The sequence below is a fragment of the Lactuca serriola genome, chromosome 8 (assembly GCF_051521515.1).
Source record: "Lactuca serriola cultivar US96UC23 chromosome 8, Lser_US96UC23_V15, whole genome shotgun sequence".
NCBI classification, from domain to species: domain Eukaryota; kingdom Viridiplantae; phylum Streptophyta; class Magnoliopsida; order Asterales; family Asteraceae; genus Lactuca; species Lactuca serriola.
The window spans coordinates 158,162,735-158,180,843 of record NC_136415.1 but is presented as its reverse complement, the minus strand read 5'-3'; the positions used below and the strand labels follow the sequence as shown (position 1 = coordinate 158,180,843).

Genomic DNA, 18,109 nt, shown 5'->3' with positions numbered 1-18,109 from the left:
TTTTAAGGGGGGGGGGGATACAAGTTGAACACAATGATAATTGTGTAAATTTTTGTTATAAACATCTTTCAATATGTTACTTATGTTATTTATAAGTTGTCAAAACATTTCAAAACTCTTAAAGGTTATGTTACTTTATAGTTATACAAAACTCCGTTTTTAAAGTACAAGCATAACTTAGTAGAGAAACGAGTCTTTTTAGTAACAGTCCAAGTAGAGCATTAGTAAACTATTATAGGTATAGTTTAGGAGAATGCTATTCATTACTTCTAGTACAATGAAGCACACAAAGAGTCAGTCCAGTTCATGAGTCTATACTAACACAATACGTTTACATAAATACGTTTACATAGATACACATACATGAATACATTTTCATAAATACGATATCAATATACTATAACAGAACAGAACATAATAAGGTGCTTTAGCATGGAAAAAGTTCAGGATCTAACTATACCAATGAATCACAACGCATTGTGATAGTTATATTGGGTATACATGATCATAGTAATGTGGATGTTCGCGGCTTGCACTCATGCAAGGGTCACATGTAGTTCCTAGAATCTATTGACAAGGGAGCGTTTAGCATAGGATCTAGCCATCACATTATGCCTTAACCCTCAATTAAGGCAAAATAGTACTTAAAGTAGTCACTTATTACAAATACCACAGTACTTACACTGTCAATACGACAATTACAGAAGGATATAAAATTCCAGTTTCAATATTATTAATACCTATACCATGTGTCATATTCACATAATCGATGAGGTAGGTTAGATTTAATTAATAATAGTCGTACAGTCGGGTCTTGGTAGAAGGCTACTTTCAAAACAGTCGGGTCTTGGTAGAAGGCTACTTCCAAAAAGTTAGGACCATAATGCTAATCTTATGATTCCTTAATGTATACACCATAGGATACATATATACCAGTAGGATCCGACAGCTAATAAGATGTGTGTTCTCCGCTTCATTTCTTGTCCTTGTTTGGTTGCGGGCTTGGAACGGATTCACCCAATCTATAATCTACCCGATTCTATATATATTTATGCTTAGTATACATTAAGTCATCATAAGGGTACCAGGTATGGATCAGGTTATAGGACACAAAGTCAAAGCACAACTTTTCTAGTACAAAACATACTTTTCAAAGTCATTACTTTTGGTATACAAAACTAGAAATTTCCCAGATAAGGGCTTAATCCATTTATTAAGCCAGTACAATTTTAAAGACTTTAGGTGAGTAACTCTATAACACCTTAGTTTATACACCATGTTTATATATAAAACTAATACCCAATAGATAGTTAAATGTGTGTTTTCCGCCTTACTTCCTGTCCTCGTTGGGTTGTGGACTTAGGGCAGATTCACTCAATTAACTTTCTATCCGATATTAGATTATATATAGCAGTATAAAGTAAGCTATTATGAAAGTAGTCACCGTAGTCACTAATTTTACTATAAGAAATATAGGTTTTCTTAAAGAACTTTTCATTAGATATAAAGAAAGCATTACAACTAACTCCATGAGTAACAAGTGAATACACCAGGGTTATATATGACAACGATCTAACAACCAATGGGATGTGTGCTATCCGCCTTACTTTCTGTTCCTCGTTGGGTTGTGAGCTTATGGAAGATATGCACAATCGATTGTTTGTTTACTCCGGGACTTATATAACTTGTATTCACTTAGTACCCATAGAAAGGCTTGTAGTGTCAAATTACTTAACTTTCATTCAAGTAGGAAATATAGGATTTTCTAGGGGAACATGCAAACTTTTCAAAACAGAACTTATAGCTTACATCACTTGTACATATACATTTTCAACCACATTTTACAGCTTACTCACATCACTAAAATCTTATGAACTCACCAGCTTAATTGCTGATCAACTCTTTCAAATAATTTGTATTCTCAGGAGACTATTAGATAGGTGCTCGTGCTGGGAATTCAGAAGATGGAACATTATAGCTTCAAGTCTTGTTTTGTTATTTGTTTATGACTTCTATGTTTTATGAACACACACATTGGAAACACTTTCTTTCTACATGAAATGGTTGTTCATTACTTGCTTACCATATACATATCTCGTGATACTAAACATGACGTCCTCCACCCCGAACGTTTCCGCCGTTCCGGTTTTGGGGTGTGACAGGTCTTCAAACCTTCATATATTCTTTGTCTTAAAATTGTTTTCTATGTTCTTTATATGTATGCGAAAGTGGGATCATACTCTTCAACTCTATTAAGTCATTTCTCACTGACTTAGTATGGGTATTAATCTATTAAGTCACAAACATGGCCCAAAAGCATAAAAACTCCATTTTTATCCTTTTGACCAAAATGTATCTTCTCATGCATTCTTTCTCTTAAACTTACTCTTCTAACATCTTCTAAGTGACTTAAACTTGTCTTGGCAAATATCATGAAGTTATAACTTCATATACTTACTAAATTCTCATAGTTGACCACTTTTCCATTTTGGTTGACTAAAAGTCAACTCCCTCTAAATTTTAGGGTTCTTACACCTACCCTATCACACACCTATAAGCCCACACCCACCTACCCCACTCTAAAATCCACATATATTATCCTGTCCCACCCACCATTTCCAGCCATTGCACCCTACCTTAGACCCACACATACATTCACACATATATGTTTATGCGTATGCCAACACCCCAACCCTATACTTACCCAAACATCAAATTATCCATCACCACCTACCCACACACATCTATCCCGCCCCACCCTGATCATACACCCACACCCATACCTATATAAATATCTCTGTCCTACCCTATCTCTATACCTCCCCACCCAACCCCAACCTAAAATCTACATACACATCCTCCTCATTATACCTCACCCCACTCATGCTCTTGATCCTTATAGAACTTTGCACTCTAACAAGTAAATAAAATCTAAAAAATTATCCTTTTATCACCGACTAATGAGAAGATTAATACCTTATAAACTCGTACAATAACTTCACATTTTATTTATAAGTTAATCACACGAAAAGTTATATACATACTCCAATAATACATAAATCATTTTGTAACTACTGAATGCTACAACATTTAGATGTATGAAAAGTCGATAAGACCGAGAGGAGTCGTGCCAACAGCTATGCCATATATTTTTTTTCTTCCATGTAGGCGACACCTCACTTTTGTTATAACACTTCACTTTCTTTCCGGGGGGGGGGGGGGGGGGGGGGGGGTCTATGCAAAAAGTTTATTATTTTTATTGTTTAAATAATCTAGTTTATATAAAAGTACAATTTTCATTGAATTGAAAGGGAAATTACATGATAATAAATATATAAGACACTTAAAATTAAAACATAGGAAACATGAAAACATAAAAATAACACCACTTCAGTATGTACTGGTGCATTAGACAACTTTCCAAAAGTCTACATACACGAAATGTTTGTTGTTTTCTTGTCCGAAAAATTCAAGAGCAATATTTAAAACCATTTCATCATTTTCACAATTTGGCCAATCACATCTCACACGATTAAACAACACGTCAAAGTCTATTACCACTTTGTTCGTGGTTATCCATTTTGTGTAATTTTGATATTTGGTTTGGTAACGTTCGATTCATTTTTGTTGAGGAAATGTTGGGTGATCTTGTTTGACCTACTTCCGTTGATGTCGATTCGGATCCTCCAATATATCGATGCATGCACAGGCGAAGGTAACCTCTTTAATCATGCTCAAAGGTACAAATCAGGAAACCGAGTTAAACGTTTGAGGAAGTAATTTTGAAGGTTTGAAAGATGCTGAGATGCCTTGCCGAATCATTCATGTAGCCTTTGATCGGAATAAAAAACTACCAATATAAATGTTACTAAAAAGAGTATTTAAAAAAAAAAAAACAGAACACGTTTGTAAATTGCATTTTTGCTTATGCATCACTGAAAACACAAATATGATAAACATGATTAATTTTTTTTCACGAAAAACATAAATAGCAATTTACCTAAAGAAGTACTTTAAACATAATGTAATATTTACAAATACATTTTGTTTTTATAAAATATGACTTTCTAATAATATTTATATTATTAGTTTTTTATTTGATATAATAATTATTTACCTAAATAAGTAAAACGTAAAAGCATAAGTAGAAATATAAAATAAAATAAAAACATTTGTAAAAAATATATAAAAGATAAAAAAATATAAAATATAAAAAAGGGTAAAAAAAACTGTAGATGTTTTTAAAACAAATTATAACAAAAGGTTGTAAAAATGTTTTCTTGAAAAATAACAAAATTTGATTGTATGTTTTGAACAAAAATATAATAGTATTTTGTTTACAAAAGGACTAAATGTGCATAATATCAAAAGTTTGTTACACTATAAAGTGAGAGTCTTAGAGTGACAACTGATGATACGATACAATAAAAATACACGAAATTGAAATTTAAATTCGTATTCGTGTCTAGTGCAAAAAAACATGATGTTGTGTCGTGTCGTATTCGTGCTTAAAATTCGATATAAAATTGATATGATTTAACATTTGTTTGTCTTTTTTTTTTCATGTTTTTATTGTTATGTATGATTAAGCATTAATTAAATAAATAATTTGTTATTTTATGTTATCTTTGTTGTGTCGTATTTGTTGTTTTTTAATTGATTCGTTTTCGTGTTATGTAAAAAAATACGATATCGTGTTGTATCTTTTTCGTGTTATGTAAAACATAATTGTGTCGTATCGTGTACGACATGATACTTTTGTCTGATTTTCCACCTCCACATAAAGTTATTAACCATCAAAATAGACGTTTGAAACTGACTAGATCGGTTATTGCCGGTCAAAATATTAGATTTTAAACGAACTATATAAAATTTAATGATAAATTTGAAAAAAAAATATAAAACAACAAATATAAAGACCTATCAAGTTATTATCTCGTAACTAAATTACTAATAAATTTATGTTTTCTTTAAAAAAAATTTAGAACATTAAAAGATTATTGTTTTAGTCACAATTTCTCTTATACGAAGTTACGAACGGGAAACGCCTCCTTGATTGGTGTGCCCATTTTTCTATAATATATAGATATAAATTATTTATATATTTCGAAGAAAATTAAATAAAAAAACAACCTGCTATGGAAGAAGTTTTGTTTCCAGAAGATAAACTTTTTATTTTTATTTATTTTTTTGTATTAAACCGTATAAACCCGTTTGTTTATGAAGTGAACGTTATTAATTTCTTTTGATTAAATAACGTGTCATGTATTATAATTAATAAAAGGGATAATTGCATAAAAATATAGCTTACATTGGCGATTTATCTGTATATACTTATAAATGAGACATTTTTAGTTGCACCACATGCATTTGAAATCTTCATGACTTTTTAATTTTGTTATAATAATTATTATAAATTGGTTAATAATGTTACATTAATGCAAAAAACTAAATTCTAATCATAAATTAACTAAACTACAGCATTAAAATATCATATTTTATTTGTATTTAAAAAATTATGACTTTAATTTTTAATCATATTATAGTTAACTTATTATTTTAGATATGTTGTCGTATGTAAACAATTATCATTTTAAAGTCACAATTTTTGTATTGTTTATAATTTTATACAGAATAGTAAAATTATTAATTTCGATATAATGTTATATGGTTAACTTAATTCAAAATTCCAGCTAAACTTGAAAAAAATCGAGATACTATTTTATAAATAGTTAAAAGTTATAAATTATAGTGTTAAACCTAAATTGTAATCTTAAATTAAAAAAAAACCATGAAACTATTTTTTATAATCATAAAGAATTTAGCTTAAAAATAACTTACAATAAGAATAGTTAAAAGTAATATTATATAAAAAATTATAATGTTATCTTCAAAAACAAAAACAATGTTTGTTTTTTAATTAATTATAATAAAAAAAAAACTAAAAATATTCCTTGAAAGCATGAAACATATAAATCCCGATCTCACAACTTCTTTCAATTTTACTTGATGCAACTTATTGTAGTTTTAAAACTTTATGCCTTTAGGCTGTTTAAATTCCGAAGGATAACAACTATGTCGACTTGAAAGGGTGTTCAATTATATTTAGTAGGTATGATTATGGCAATAAAGTTTACGAGATATTTTAGACTTTATGAAAGTTTTTAAACAACGTAATAATTACTAGAAATCCGGTTATGCATACTGATATAGTGACATGTTAGGACCAACAATATGAATGAAAAAAAAATCAAGTTTTACAATTGTTCCATATAAGCTTACCTAAACCTTTTATGAGGTTTTGCAATAAAAAAATTATTTTGTTCAATTATTGTAAAAATATATGACTTCAACCATAAGTTAGAACATATCATTATATAATAACCACTTTCAAGTTGACATAGTTGTTATCTTCCGGAAATTGAACACCCTAAAATAATTGCCCCATTTCCAATCATAATTCATACATGCTTCAACTTCAACTTCAACTTCAACGTTAAGGTGGTATATAGTTAAAAAAAATACCATATATAGTAACAAAGTTCCATACATGTTTTACGTTGATACGATAATCTTTTAGTTTAACTTGATTTTTTTAAAAGGTAAAAGCTAAAATATTTTAAAAGTTCGACACGGTAAATACTAAGGGGTTGTTTGTATTTCAAAAAACTGCTTCTTACCACTTTTTGTTGCGTCGTGCAGAACATGCGCATCACTTGACCTTTCATAGTTGTTTATTTTTTTAAAAGATTTCTGACTTAAAAACTGTTTTATGATGTGTTGCGCAGCGCAACACTGAACCCTCATCTTCAAACCTCTTCTCACCTTACTTTAAGTAATATTATTTAACATAGTTTTTTTCAACATGTTTATTATTTTATTAATATTGTGAAAGATATTATATACAACTCAAGTATATTTTACATAATTTTAAAACTGTTTATTAAATTTCATATAAATATTTCTTGTGTTATATTGTCTATAACCAAATAATAATAAATTATAGAGTTTATCAAATTTATTAAAACTAACGGAAGAAATAACAATCGTCTTGAAAAATTTAACAAAATGAAGATGTTGTTTGCTAAATCAACAATTTTATTTATTGTTATTTAACAATTATTATGTTTAATTATTTTATATAAATGTCTTAAAAAATCATATCATTACAATGATCTTTATATTCGATTTACATATGATTAAAACTAAATAAATTTTTGATTTAGAATTATTTCTAACGAGAGAATATTTTTAGTTAATTTTTATTTTGGTATCAGATTTAAAAGTCAATGATTGAAAATTGATAATTCAAATAATAAACATTCGAATCGGTTTTATTTGATGCGGTGTAGATACATAGTATTTGTAAAGTGACTCCTATATTTGTTCTAAATACATGACACATCTTATATGCTAAACAACAATTTGATTTACAACCACAACATTAAATATAATTTAAATGAATAAATATAATATGTTTAACAAAAAAAAAACGCACTTGCAATAAATAAATAAAAACTAGTTTAAGTTTGTAAAATTAGTTAATTTAAATTTCAGTTTATTGTAGCAACCTGCATAAATTAAAAAATAAATGTACTTTTTATTACCGACTATAACTGTTTGATTCACCTCATCTATTGCAGAAAGTTACAGATTTCAAAACAAACAAACAAACGTAAACAATATTTAGTAAAAACAAACTAGTTATTCTAAATTAAGCATTTCATAAAATTATAAAAAATAGTTTATCTGATTTATAAAATAACTTATAAACTATTTTAATAACCTAATCTATACGCTAAAATCTAGCTTTTTAATTGTCAAACTAAGCCTAACTAGACATGCTAAGATTGAAAGCTGTCTAAAATGTTTCATATTAATTAAATATAATAAAATTATAATTCCATACAATTTATTCATTTTGACAAAAAAATTTGATTTCATAAAAGGATAAGAATATGATCATGGGCCTATTTGCCATACCGGAGTGGGGGAAGACAATAGTAAATAGAAAACCAAGATTTCGTCTTGCTTCAACCACTTTCTCTCTATACGGATCCTCAGCTCTTCCTTGATCCTTCGTCTCGGGAATCACCATGACTATGCAATCATCTAAACCTCGCGGTATCTTCAATTACTCTCTCTGTACTTGTTCTTATCATCATCATCATCATCATCATGTGCTTTTTTGTTGATGTTATGTACAGCTCTACGCTGAAACTCAATTGAGTCTTGAAATTTCGATACTGTTGATGATTGTTTGTGTGCTTTATGATTAATGAGGCGTACTTAATTTAATTGCAATTTGCAAAGTAAACCCAAGACCTCCAATTCGAAAATCGCCGACAAAGTTCATTCACCTGAAGTTTAACTCTATGCTGAAATTGGCTCAATTTGATCATAATTTTTAAAACTTTATGGTTTAAGATCCATTTGATGATTCGTGCATGCGCTTTGTGATTGATGAGCTACAGTTCGATCTCGAGTTTGAAATTAGTTCTTTTTTTTTTTTTTCTGTAATTGTACAGGCGTCTGTAACTTCCCCAAATAGGACCTATTGAGTGTTGACTTAATCCTTTTTCTTTCTCCCTTACTTTCCGTTAAGGGAGAAAGTTACGATGTCGCCTTTTCTTTTGCAGTTTATTTTTATATTCTTCTACCTTTCAGACAAGGAATTCACAGGATATTAACTCTAGTAGAAAGGTTTTAAACCTAAGAAAGAAGACACCAAAATTGCATTTTTTCTGATCATTTGAAATAGTCAAATAGGGTCCATTGTATAGTTACTTGATTCATGGATTCTAATTATCAAATTTTCTCCTTTTCTTTTACACAGATGACCAAAACAACGATTCAGAGAGCTCATATTCCAATTTTCCACCAATGGATGTCTCCATTGCATTTCCTCAAGCAACACCAGCTTCAATCTTTCCACCTTGCAGTAAGATTGAAAAGACTATTTAAGGTTAAAAATACAACACCTGTATTCTGCCCTTTATAATCCCTTTTTTTACTTAACATTTGCAGCCTCAGACTACTATCACTTTGCTGACCTTCTTACCCCTGAGGAACAAGCTCTAAGACTACGAGTAAGAGCATGTGTGGAGAAAGAAATTGCTCCAATAATGACCAAGGTACCCCCCCCCCCCCCCCCCCCCCCTATCCACACACACTAGATATATTCAAATCTGATGTAATGTTTTAATGAATCAATCAATCAATGCAGTATTGGGAAAAGGCAGAGTTTCCATTTGAAGTTGTTCCGAAACTAGGAGCTTTGAATATAGCTGGTGGAACTATCAAGGTATTTTGAGTAAATAATATCTGTGTTAAATTCTTTTTTTTAGATCATAAATATTGCAATTGTTTGTTAAAAGTGTTGAATTTTTAACTTTTCAGGGGTATGGTTGTCCAGGTTTTTCTGTCACTGCAAATGCATTAGCTACAGCTGAAATAGCCAGAGTTGATGCAAGTTGCTCTACTTTTATTTTAGTGCATTCTTCATTGGCAATGCTCACTATATGTAAGATCTTGATTTTAATTCTAAAATCGGTTAATTGCAAGATATAACAATCTACTTATATTTATTTATTTATTTTTAAATCTTCTAACTTGTTATTCTTTCAAGAACAGCTCTATGTGGATCAGAAACACAAAAACAGAAATATTTACCTTCACTTGCAAAACTAGACACTATAGCTTGTTGGGTGAGTGATTGAGCTTTTATCTAATAAAATATAAAATAGTTTCAATTTATTTTCTTCTATTTTTTTTAATCTATTTTTTTTTTAATTATTAGGGTTTGACTGAACCTGATTATGGAAGTGATGCAAGTGGCCTTAGAACAACAGCAACAAAGGTCAACACTCAACACCATGATCCCATTTTTTATTTTAATTTTTTTTTATATTTCTGATGATATTAAATTATCAGGTGGAAGGAGGATGGGTGATTGAAGGCCAAAAAAGATGGATTGGAAACAGCACTTTTGCAGATATTTTGGTTATTTTTGCTAAAAACAAAAATACAAACCAGATAAATGGGTAAAAAAAAAATATTTCAATCATGTTTAAATTTACCATGAGGTATTTTTTTTTTTTTAAAAACAAATATTTTGTTACAGATTCATTTTAAAGAAGAATTCACCAGGGCTAAAAGCGACAAAAATAGAAAATAAAATTGGTCTCAGAATGGTTCAAAATGGAGATATTCTTTTACAAAAAGTTTTTGTCCCTGATGAAGATAGGTTACCTGGGGTCAACTCTTTCCAAGATACAAGCAAAGTAGTTTCTTTTTTTTTTTTTTTTTTTTTTTAAAAAAAAAATTGTAGAAAACAAATACACTTAAATTTACGTATTTACCCTTACCCGAATGTAGGTGCTTGCGGTTTCCCGTGTCATGGTTGCCTGGCAACCTATCGGCATCACAATGGGTGTCTACGATATGTGCCATAGGTAATGAGGATGATGAGGGCATTTACGGAATTTTCACAAGACTTTATGGATGGGGAAGTGATATTTCCACTTATGTTTTTTGATCCATCCACTTAAAAAAAATTTGTTTTTGACTTTTATACCCCTCAGCATTATTCTCTCCTCACTTAAAAGGAGGGGTATAAAAGTCAAAACACCTTTTTTTCAAGTGGATGAATCAAAAGCATAAATGGAAATATCACCTCCCTTTTGGACGAGACAAAAAGTTACGGTTTTTGTCCTATTCACACAGTACAACAACGTCAGATACAGTAAAACCTGTTCTGTCATGTCATGTTTTTTAATTCTTTTTGTTTAATTAAAATTTTATAGATACTTATTAGAGAGAAAGCAATTTGGAGCTCCATTAGCAGCATTTCAAATCAACCAACAAAAGTTAGTTCAAATGTTGGCTAATATCCAAGCCATGTTTTTGATTGGTTGGCGGCTTTGCAAGTTGTATGAAAGTGGTAAAATGACTCCGGGTCAAGCCAGCTTGGGAAAGGTATGCAAGAAATAGCAACCTACTTTTGTTTATTTCTTTTTTAATTTCTATTACAATATTCTACATTACTATTTCATGCATTAAAATCCTATTTTATATTATTAAATACTATGTTGATCTAATTGCCTACTTATCAAACATACAGTCATGGATCACCTTGAGGGCTAGAGAAACCGTTGCATTGGGTCGTGAGTTACTTGGTGGGAATGGAATAATATCCGACTTTTTAGTTGCAAAGGTATTCACTTTTTCATTAAATTTTGGTGTTAAATTGTATAAAGTTTTGACTTTTTTTTTTTTTGGTTTGTGACAGGCTTTTGGAGATTTGGAGCCGATTTACACATATGAAGGAACGTATGACATTAACACGTTGGTGACTGGTAGAGAGATCACGGGTATTGCTAGTTTTAAGCCCGTTATAAAGAAGCCCCAAATCAGCCGTTTGTAATTCAAATGTGTTGTGGAATTTGTTGTGTTATTTAGGTGGTTCATTTGTGTAAGACAATGTTTTATTTTTTTCGTTAAGTGTTGTTTAAATAAAGTTGTCTTTTATAAATGATGATTAAAAAATATTTTAATAAATGATGACGTGAAAAAATAAATCTTTAGTTTATTAAGTTAAGTTCTTTTCGCGCGTGTGTGTGTCAAGTTAAAGAGAAACGTAAATATATAGCTTATGACTTGGGTAACTACATTATCTCACCCTGTCTTGATCATTCATATCTCTCAACTTTCACTATTTATTTATTCAAATTTATCAAACACCATCTAAAACTATTAAATACAAAAATAGAAACAGTTATGCTTCTAAGTTAATAACCAAGTTCACTTCCAAGACAAGAAAGCATATGCTTCAACCACCAAAACCTACACATTCTTCCTATAAATCCACATACACCAACCATACAAAAAAACCAACTACTCGATCAAAATTCAAACATGAAAGACACCCAAACCAAGAAACTAGCTCTTTTAGTAGGGTGCAACTATGCAAACACACCAAATGAGTTACATGGTTGCATAAATGATGTGTTAGCCATGAGACAAGTTCTCATTAGCCGATTTGGGTTTGACCCAAATCGCATCAATCTGCTAACTGATGCACCTGGTTCACTTGTAATGCCAACAGGTGCAAACATAAAGGATGCACTTGACCATATGGTTGACCAAGCTGAGCCAGGTGATGTTCTTTACTTTCACTATAGTGGTCATGGAACACGAGTTCCTTCAATTAAACCACCACACACTTTTCATCGTTTAGATGAAGCCATTGTTCCTTGCGATTTTAATCTTATTACAGGTTAGTTTTAAAAAGTGTTGTGGATTAAGTATTTTCTTTTGAACATGTACTATAATAATAATATAAATTTTGTAGATCTGGATTTTCGAAACATAGTGAATCGAGTGCCAAAAGGAGCAACTTTCACCATTCTTTCTGATTCTTGCCATAGTGGTGGACTAATTGACAAAGAAAAAGAACAAATCGGCCCATCGTCCCTCCAAAATTCCAGTTTTACCCCTACCTCCATCCCAACCATCACCAAATCCAAAACCATTCCTTTTGAATCAATTCTACTCCATCTTTCATCACTAACACACATAAACACACCCGATCTCGCCACACACTTTCTCGAGCTCTTTGGAGACACTGCAAGTCTCCGATTCCAGTTCCCTTCGCATGAAATTGATTCCATTCCATCCTTACATGAAGATAATGGGATTTTGCTAAGTGGGTGTCAAGCAAATGAGACTTCAGCGGATATGAACCCTAATGGGGGTAAAGGGAAAGCTTATGGTGCTTTTAGTAATGCGATTCAAATTGTGTTGAAAGAGAATCAAGGTGATTTGAGTAACAAAGAGGTTGTGTTGAGGGCTAGGAATGTTTTAAAGATTCAAGGATTTGTGCAACATCCTTGTCTCTATTGCGGTGATGACCATGCAAACTCATTGTTCTTGAAATAGCAACGTACTTTCAATTATTTGTGTATTAAATAAAGCTTTGTACTTTCATTTATTTCTATTGCAACATTGTATTTTTTACTTTTTTATTTTAATTATAAATATACTTTGAATAACTTACTCAATTATAGCATGGTACTTAGTCAATTATAGTAGGATGCTACAATAAACAAATGCTATATTTTACACTTCTAAAGTCTAATGTGATAAAGCAAAAGCAAATACTGAAATATGCAGATTTCAATTCTCAAATGAACAAGTACATGATCTTTTCTATTTATATTTCATCAAATAAAATGATATAATGAGATACACTACTTCTTAAACAAACCAGAAAGCTCACCATTTTCATGCATAGAAGACAATATATCACACCCTCCTACCAATTCACCATTCACAAACACTTGAGGAAAGGTAGGCCAATTACTATACCTCTTCAATGTCTCCCTCAATCCGCCATTATGTTCATCATCCAACACATCCACACTCTCGTAATCCACCCCTTCTGAATCCAAAATCCCAACAACTCTTTGTGAGAATCCACATTGAGGAGCTGTTCTTGACCCTTTAATGAAAGCCACCACCTTGTTTTCTTTCACCATACGATCGATTAGTTCTTCAAGAGGGACTGTTAGTTGAACATGTCGGCCAGGGGTAATCCGGAGATCGGCCTTTTTCTTGGGTGCTTGCCGGACCCACGTGGTGTTTCCGGTCTCGTTGCCGGGAGGGACTTTTCCGGCGACTTCTATGTGTTCTTCCATCCATGATTTCCAAGCTTGGGTTAGTGCTGATCTATCGGGATTATCCACCACTCCAACCTATATGATTTCAAATTAATCTCGAGAGCTATTAAGACCTAATTAAGAACATTTTTTTTTGGGGAAAAGTGAAGTATGTACCTTGATGGATGCACAGAGCTCTGGTACTGATTTCTGGTGATAAAGGATGCTGGACTGGATGTTTCGGGACAATCCCACAAACTGCATATCACCGTTTTTGTCATAGACGGCGTAAACACCGGAAGCCGGGGGGAATACGGCGGAAACAGCGTCGGATTCGGGAGGAACGGGGACCGATTCCATATCCGATAGCTTCCCGAGGGCAGAAACGACGAGAGACAGAAGGGGACGACGGGTTTTAATTGTGTGGGTGGATTTGAGCGAAACTGAAGAAGGGAATGAGAAGAAGGAAAGGTTTTTGATGTGGGTTGAGTGAAAACATAGAAGAGATTTAGGGGAGGTGTAAGTGCGAGAGGCAGTTAGTAACCGGAGAGAAGAGGAGGTGGTGGTGGTGTGAGCAGATGATGAGAGGTTCATCGCCGCCATTGATGCGTGAAGGAGCTGGAACTGATGACGATAATCAGAGATTCAGAGATTATAGTTTCAGCAAGTGAAAAATATTTTGAACTAAACAGCAAAAACTTATAATTACTCAAATATGAAGGATGATTCTTGTAATTATTCAAATATGATGGACGATTCTTGTAATTAACTCAAAAAGCACAAAACCATTGCGCAGGCACCAAGGTTTATATGCGGGTCTTCTCTCCGACTGCCGATTTACAAATTATAAAACGTAACTCCGCCATTCAGCCGCCGCGACACCGTTGCCAGCCATGGCTGCCGTGCTATCAAAAACTGCTCATCTCCGTCGTGCTTACCGACTCTTCTCTTCTCACACGACATCTCGTCTAACACTACAGCTCTCCAATGAAATTCCTAAATCACCATTCCACCGACCTCTCCATCAATCGGTTCGCCCTCCTTCGTTTATCTCTTGTATCAGTTCGATAATTATGTTGTGAAATTGTGTTCTATTTCTTCAATTTTCAGGATGTAGGATCGTTTACGAAGCTCCCTAGGTTTCTATCTACTAATGCTAATACTCAAGCTGATTTAGAATTGAAAGGAACCACATCGGATTCTCACTCTGATCAGGGGAAGCAATCCGGAGATTCGCATCAGAGTTCAGAACAGGGAAAATCTGTTCGTGGCGGGGTAATCTTCTTACTACATCTTGATTTTCTATGGCAATTTCGGATTAACCAGAAAATACTGATATTGGTTTGACTACGACTGAAAACCATTAATCAATCCATTCTAAGAGATGTTGGTTTTCATCTATGCTTTCTTTGCACTTTAATTCACCGAGCATAAGTTAACTAATAATGCAATGATCCGCAGCCTATTTCTTGGTTGAGCTTTCTTTTGCTGGTTGCGACTGGAGCAGGAGTTATCTTCTACTATGATCAGGAAAAGAAACGGCATATTGAAGGTAGATAACTACGGTGAGTAGGGTATTTGTTTAGTTTTAGGGATGATTAGATATAGACTATAATAACAACTGTATTTCCTGCAATTGCTTGATTTATCTGGCGTCTTATTAGTAAATCTTCCACAAGATGAGCTTTTGCATGCTCTATGAACTTCACAAACAACTACAACTATTTCGTCATTTACATTATAAACCTGCCTTTTGTATGAACTATATTTCTGATTGAACATTACATTAACAGTTTTTATATATTTCTAATCAGTCCTTTGTATGTTATACTATCTAATTACACATCTAATCAGCATTCTGTTCTTCTGCAGATATAAACACTTCTTCAACTGCAGTAAAACAAGGACCTTCTGCTGGAAAAGCAGCCATTGGTGGTCCATTCAACCTCATTAACCATGATGGAAAATCTGTCACTGAAAACGATTTCAAGGGCAAATGGACTTTGATATATTTCGGTTTTACCCACTGCCCGGATATCTGCCCGGATGAGCTTCAAAAACTTGCTGCTGCAATCGATAAAATAAGTATGTACATAAATAATAAATTTCCTCATAAAAAAATACACCTTACTCATTATATAAAAAACAATATTTTATTTCCATATTCGCAGAGGCGAAATCAGGTTTTGAAATAGTCCCGGTTTTTATTTCGGTTGATCCAGAAAGGGATACAGTAGAACAAGTTTCTGAATATGTCAAAGGTATAAAAAAGTTGTACTTTCTTTTGGTAGGAACCTGATAATTTTATTTGGATTTTGATTTTTTTTTTTTAATTTCAGAGTTTCACCCGAAGTTGATTGGGCTTACGGGTGATCCAGATGAGATTAAAAAGGCTGCTCGTGCTTATAGAGTTTACTATATGAAAACAGAGGAAGAGGGCTCAGATTATCTTGTTGATCACTCCATAATTATGTAAGTATATATCTTTATTCTGTTTCTTTGATTTGAAAAAAGTAAATATATTTTTATTAAAATTTTTACTATTTTCATATGTTACTTAGGTACTTGATGGATCCGAATATGGAGTTTATAAAATTCTTTGGAAAAAATAACGATGTGGATGCTCTTACAGAAGGAATCATTAATGAAATCAAGCAATATAAAAAAGCTAAAGCCTAATGCAAGTATACCCTCTTGACATGTCTAATTTTCTTCATCTTCCATATGTGGTTTATGAACTTTCTTCTTTTAGGATTTTTGAGGGGATTAATATTTTAGTATATTTTTTTTGAAATGGATTGTACTAATAATTGGAATTAATTACGTAATTTATGGACTTAAATGTTACAATATTTCAACTATTTTGATGTCTCTTTTAGTTCTTATGAAGTACATTAGCTAACTTCGGAAATCCATATGATTGTTTGTTTCCATCTTGTTTTTATTAAGGCATAGTGCTTTGAAAAATCTACCCAAGTATTGTATTGTAACATTATACTTTGAAAAATCTATCCAATTATATTTATTTGTATTCATGTCAACTTATATTATTTTTTTTTTTACACTCATATAATAGCAGATCAATGCAAATATCTTTTCAAACAATCCTATTTTACTATGATATTATTTCATGCGCTAGACTCAATTATAGATTTCATCAACAAGGTTGTTGGTTAATTTGGTGTAATTTGAGCCTGAAATGTTTTCAATAATTGAATGTGGAAATTAGATTCTATTGAAAGAGGATGTTATATAGGAGTATTTCAAACAATTCCAACGAAATTACCATTTCTTGTTTCTAACATGTGTTGCATGAACCCAACATGGCAATATGTCCATGACAAATAGTAGTTTGTCATTGCTTTCGTATGACATTTTCATATATTAATTAAGGTTGGTTGCCTCATTTCATACATGGAAAAATATATATGATCTTGGATACATTCTTGAGGATGAGATTGTTAATGTCTTTGTTAGTTGTTTCTTTTGGATGATTGTTCACTTCTTTTGTTTTGAGATATTGGAAGAAACTAAACTACAAACATTTTTATATAGATTGCAAAAATTTTCCATCCACTATCACTAAATCCATAGTTTTAGTTCATTAAGTATCCTTTAGCATTTCTAATTATATATAGTTATATTGGTTAGTCAATCGTCTTAAAAACTAATCAGATTCACTGTATCAGGTTCACCGAAAGACTGTTAAAGAGGTATATTTTCTGGTTCTTTTTGTAACGTTGATTTACCATTTCAAACCTTTGTTCTTCATAAATTTCTTAAACTCATAAATTTCATAGATTTTGATTTGTCAAAACAAATTCACAACCGATCTTTAAAACACAAATAAAAACAAAAGAAACACAAATAATAACAAAAAGAAGTACTACATAACAAATGAATATAAAAGAGCCTTTATTTTTTTTTTTTATCTAAACTCAAAATAATATATGTAAAGCATAAAAACATAATTTATTATTGTTTTATGCTTTATAAGTGTTTTTGATAAAGAATGGGAAATATTTAGGTTGTTTAGTAGTTTTTTAATTTCTATAAAACTATTTATTTTTCTTAAGGAGTCATCGTAATTATTTTCATTTATATTAACATTATCTTTCCTTTTAGTTGAATAGCATGTGTCGCAATTATTATTTTCTTATATTTAAGAAATATATTCTAATTAAGATATATTTTATGTTCCTTAAACAGGGTTCAATTGTTTAGGTTTTAGGGTATTGTTTTTTCTAAGTGAAAATATAAGAGTTCGACAAAGTTTCTCAACACTTTTTTATCTTTGGTTAATAAACATTATTATCCCCTTTTTTTAACACGTCCAACACAATCACGAGTTACGATTGCCTATTATGTAGCTTTTGCTTCTGCACTTTTGCTATGGTGACAAGATGGGCATGTGGGGTTTATTATAGGCCGAGTGTACATATTTTAGTTGA

The 18,109-nt window shown here is 31.6% G+C and overlaps 4 protein-coding genes across 4 annotated transcripts; 3 read left to right on the top strand and 1 right to left on the bottom strand.

The window, feature by feature from the left end:
* The first annotated feature begins 7,968 nt into the window (after positions 1-7,968).
* ACX4 (acyl-CoA oxidase 4) lies at positions 7,969-11,594 on the top strand. The gene is made up of 13 exons (XM_079015520.1): positions 7,969-8,124; positions 8,837-8,941; positions 9,028-9,134; positions 9,227-9,304; positions 9,400-9,523; positions 9,634-9,707; positions 9,800-9,859; positions 9,934-10,043; positions 10,124-10,283; positions 10,378-10,454; positions 10,806-10,977; positions 11,123-11,215; positions 11,291-11,594. The coding sequence occupies exons 1-13, from the start codon at positions 8,097-8,099 to the stop codon at positions 11,423-11,425; spliced, it is 1,323 nt and encodes a 440-aa protein (XP_078871646.1). The 5' UTR covers positions 7,969-8,096; the 3' UTR covers positions 11,426-11,594.
* Positions 11,595-11,884: 290 nt separating this feature from the next.
* On the top strand, positions 11,885-13,061 carry MC9 (metacaspase 9). The gene is made up of 2 exons (XM_079015522.1): positions 11,885-12,277; positions 12,353-13,061. Exons 1-2 carry the CDS (start codon positions 11,917-11,919, stop codon positions 12,937-12,939), a joined length of 948 nt encoding a protein of 315 aa, XP_078871648.1. The 5' UTR covers positions 11,885-11,916; the 3' UTR covers positions 12,940-13,061.
* Positions 13,062-13,158: 97 nt separating this feature from the next.
* On the bottom strand, positions 13,159-14,340 carry CXIP2 (CAX-interacting protein 2). The gene is made up of 2 exons (XM_079015523.1): positions 13,836-14,340; positions 13,159-13,754 (listed from the first exon to the last, which is right to left on the bottom strand). Exons 1-2 carry the CDS (start codon positions 14,259-14,261, stop codon positions 13,251-13,253), a joined length of 930 nt encoding a protein of 309 aa, XP_078871649.1. The 5' UTR covers positions 14,262-14,340; the 3' UTR covers positions 13,159-13,250.
* Positions 14,341-14,467: 127 nt separating this feature from the next.
* Positions 14,468-16,510, top strand: HCC1 (electron transport SCO1/SenC family protein). The gene is made up of 7 exons (XM_079015521.1): positions 14,468-14,689; positions 14,769-14,933; positions 15,120-15,210; positions 15,531-15,743; positions 15,830-15,919; positions 15,998-16,130; positions 16,220-16,510. Exons 1-7 carry the CDS (start codon positions 14,552-14,554, stop codon positions 16,335-16,337), a joined length of 948 nt encoding a protein of 315 aa, XP_078871647.1. The 5' UTR covers positions 14,468-14,551; the 3' UTR covers positions 16,338-16,510.
* Positions 16,511-18,109: the final 1,599 nt, after the last annotated feature.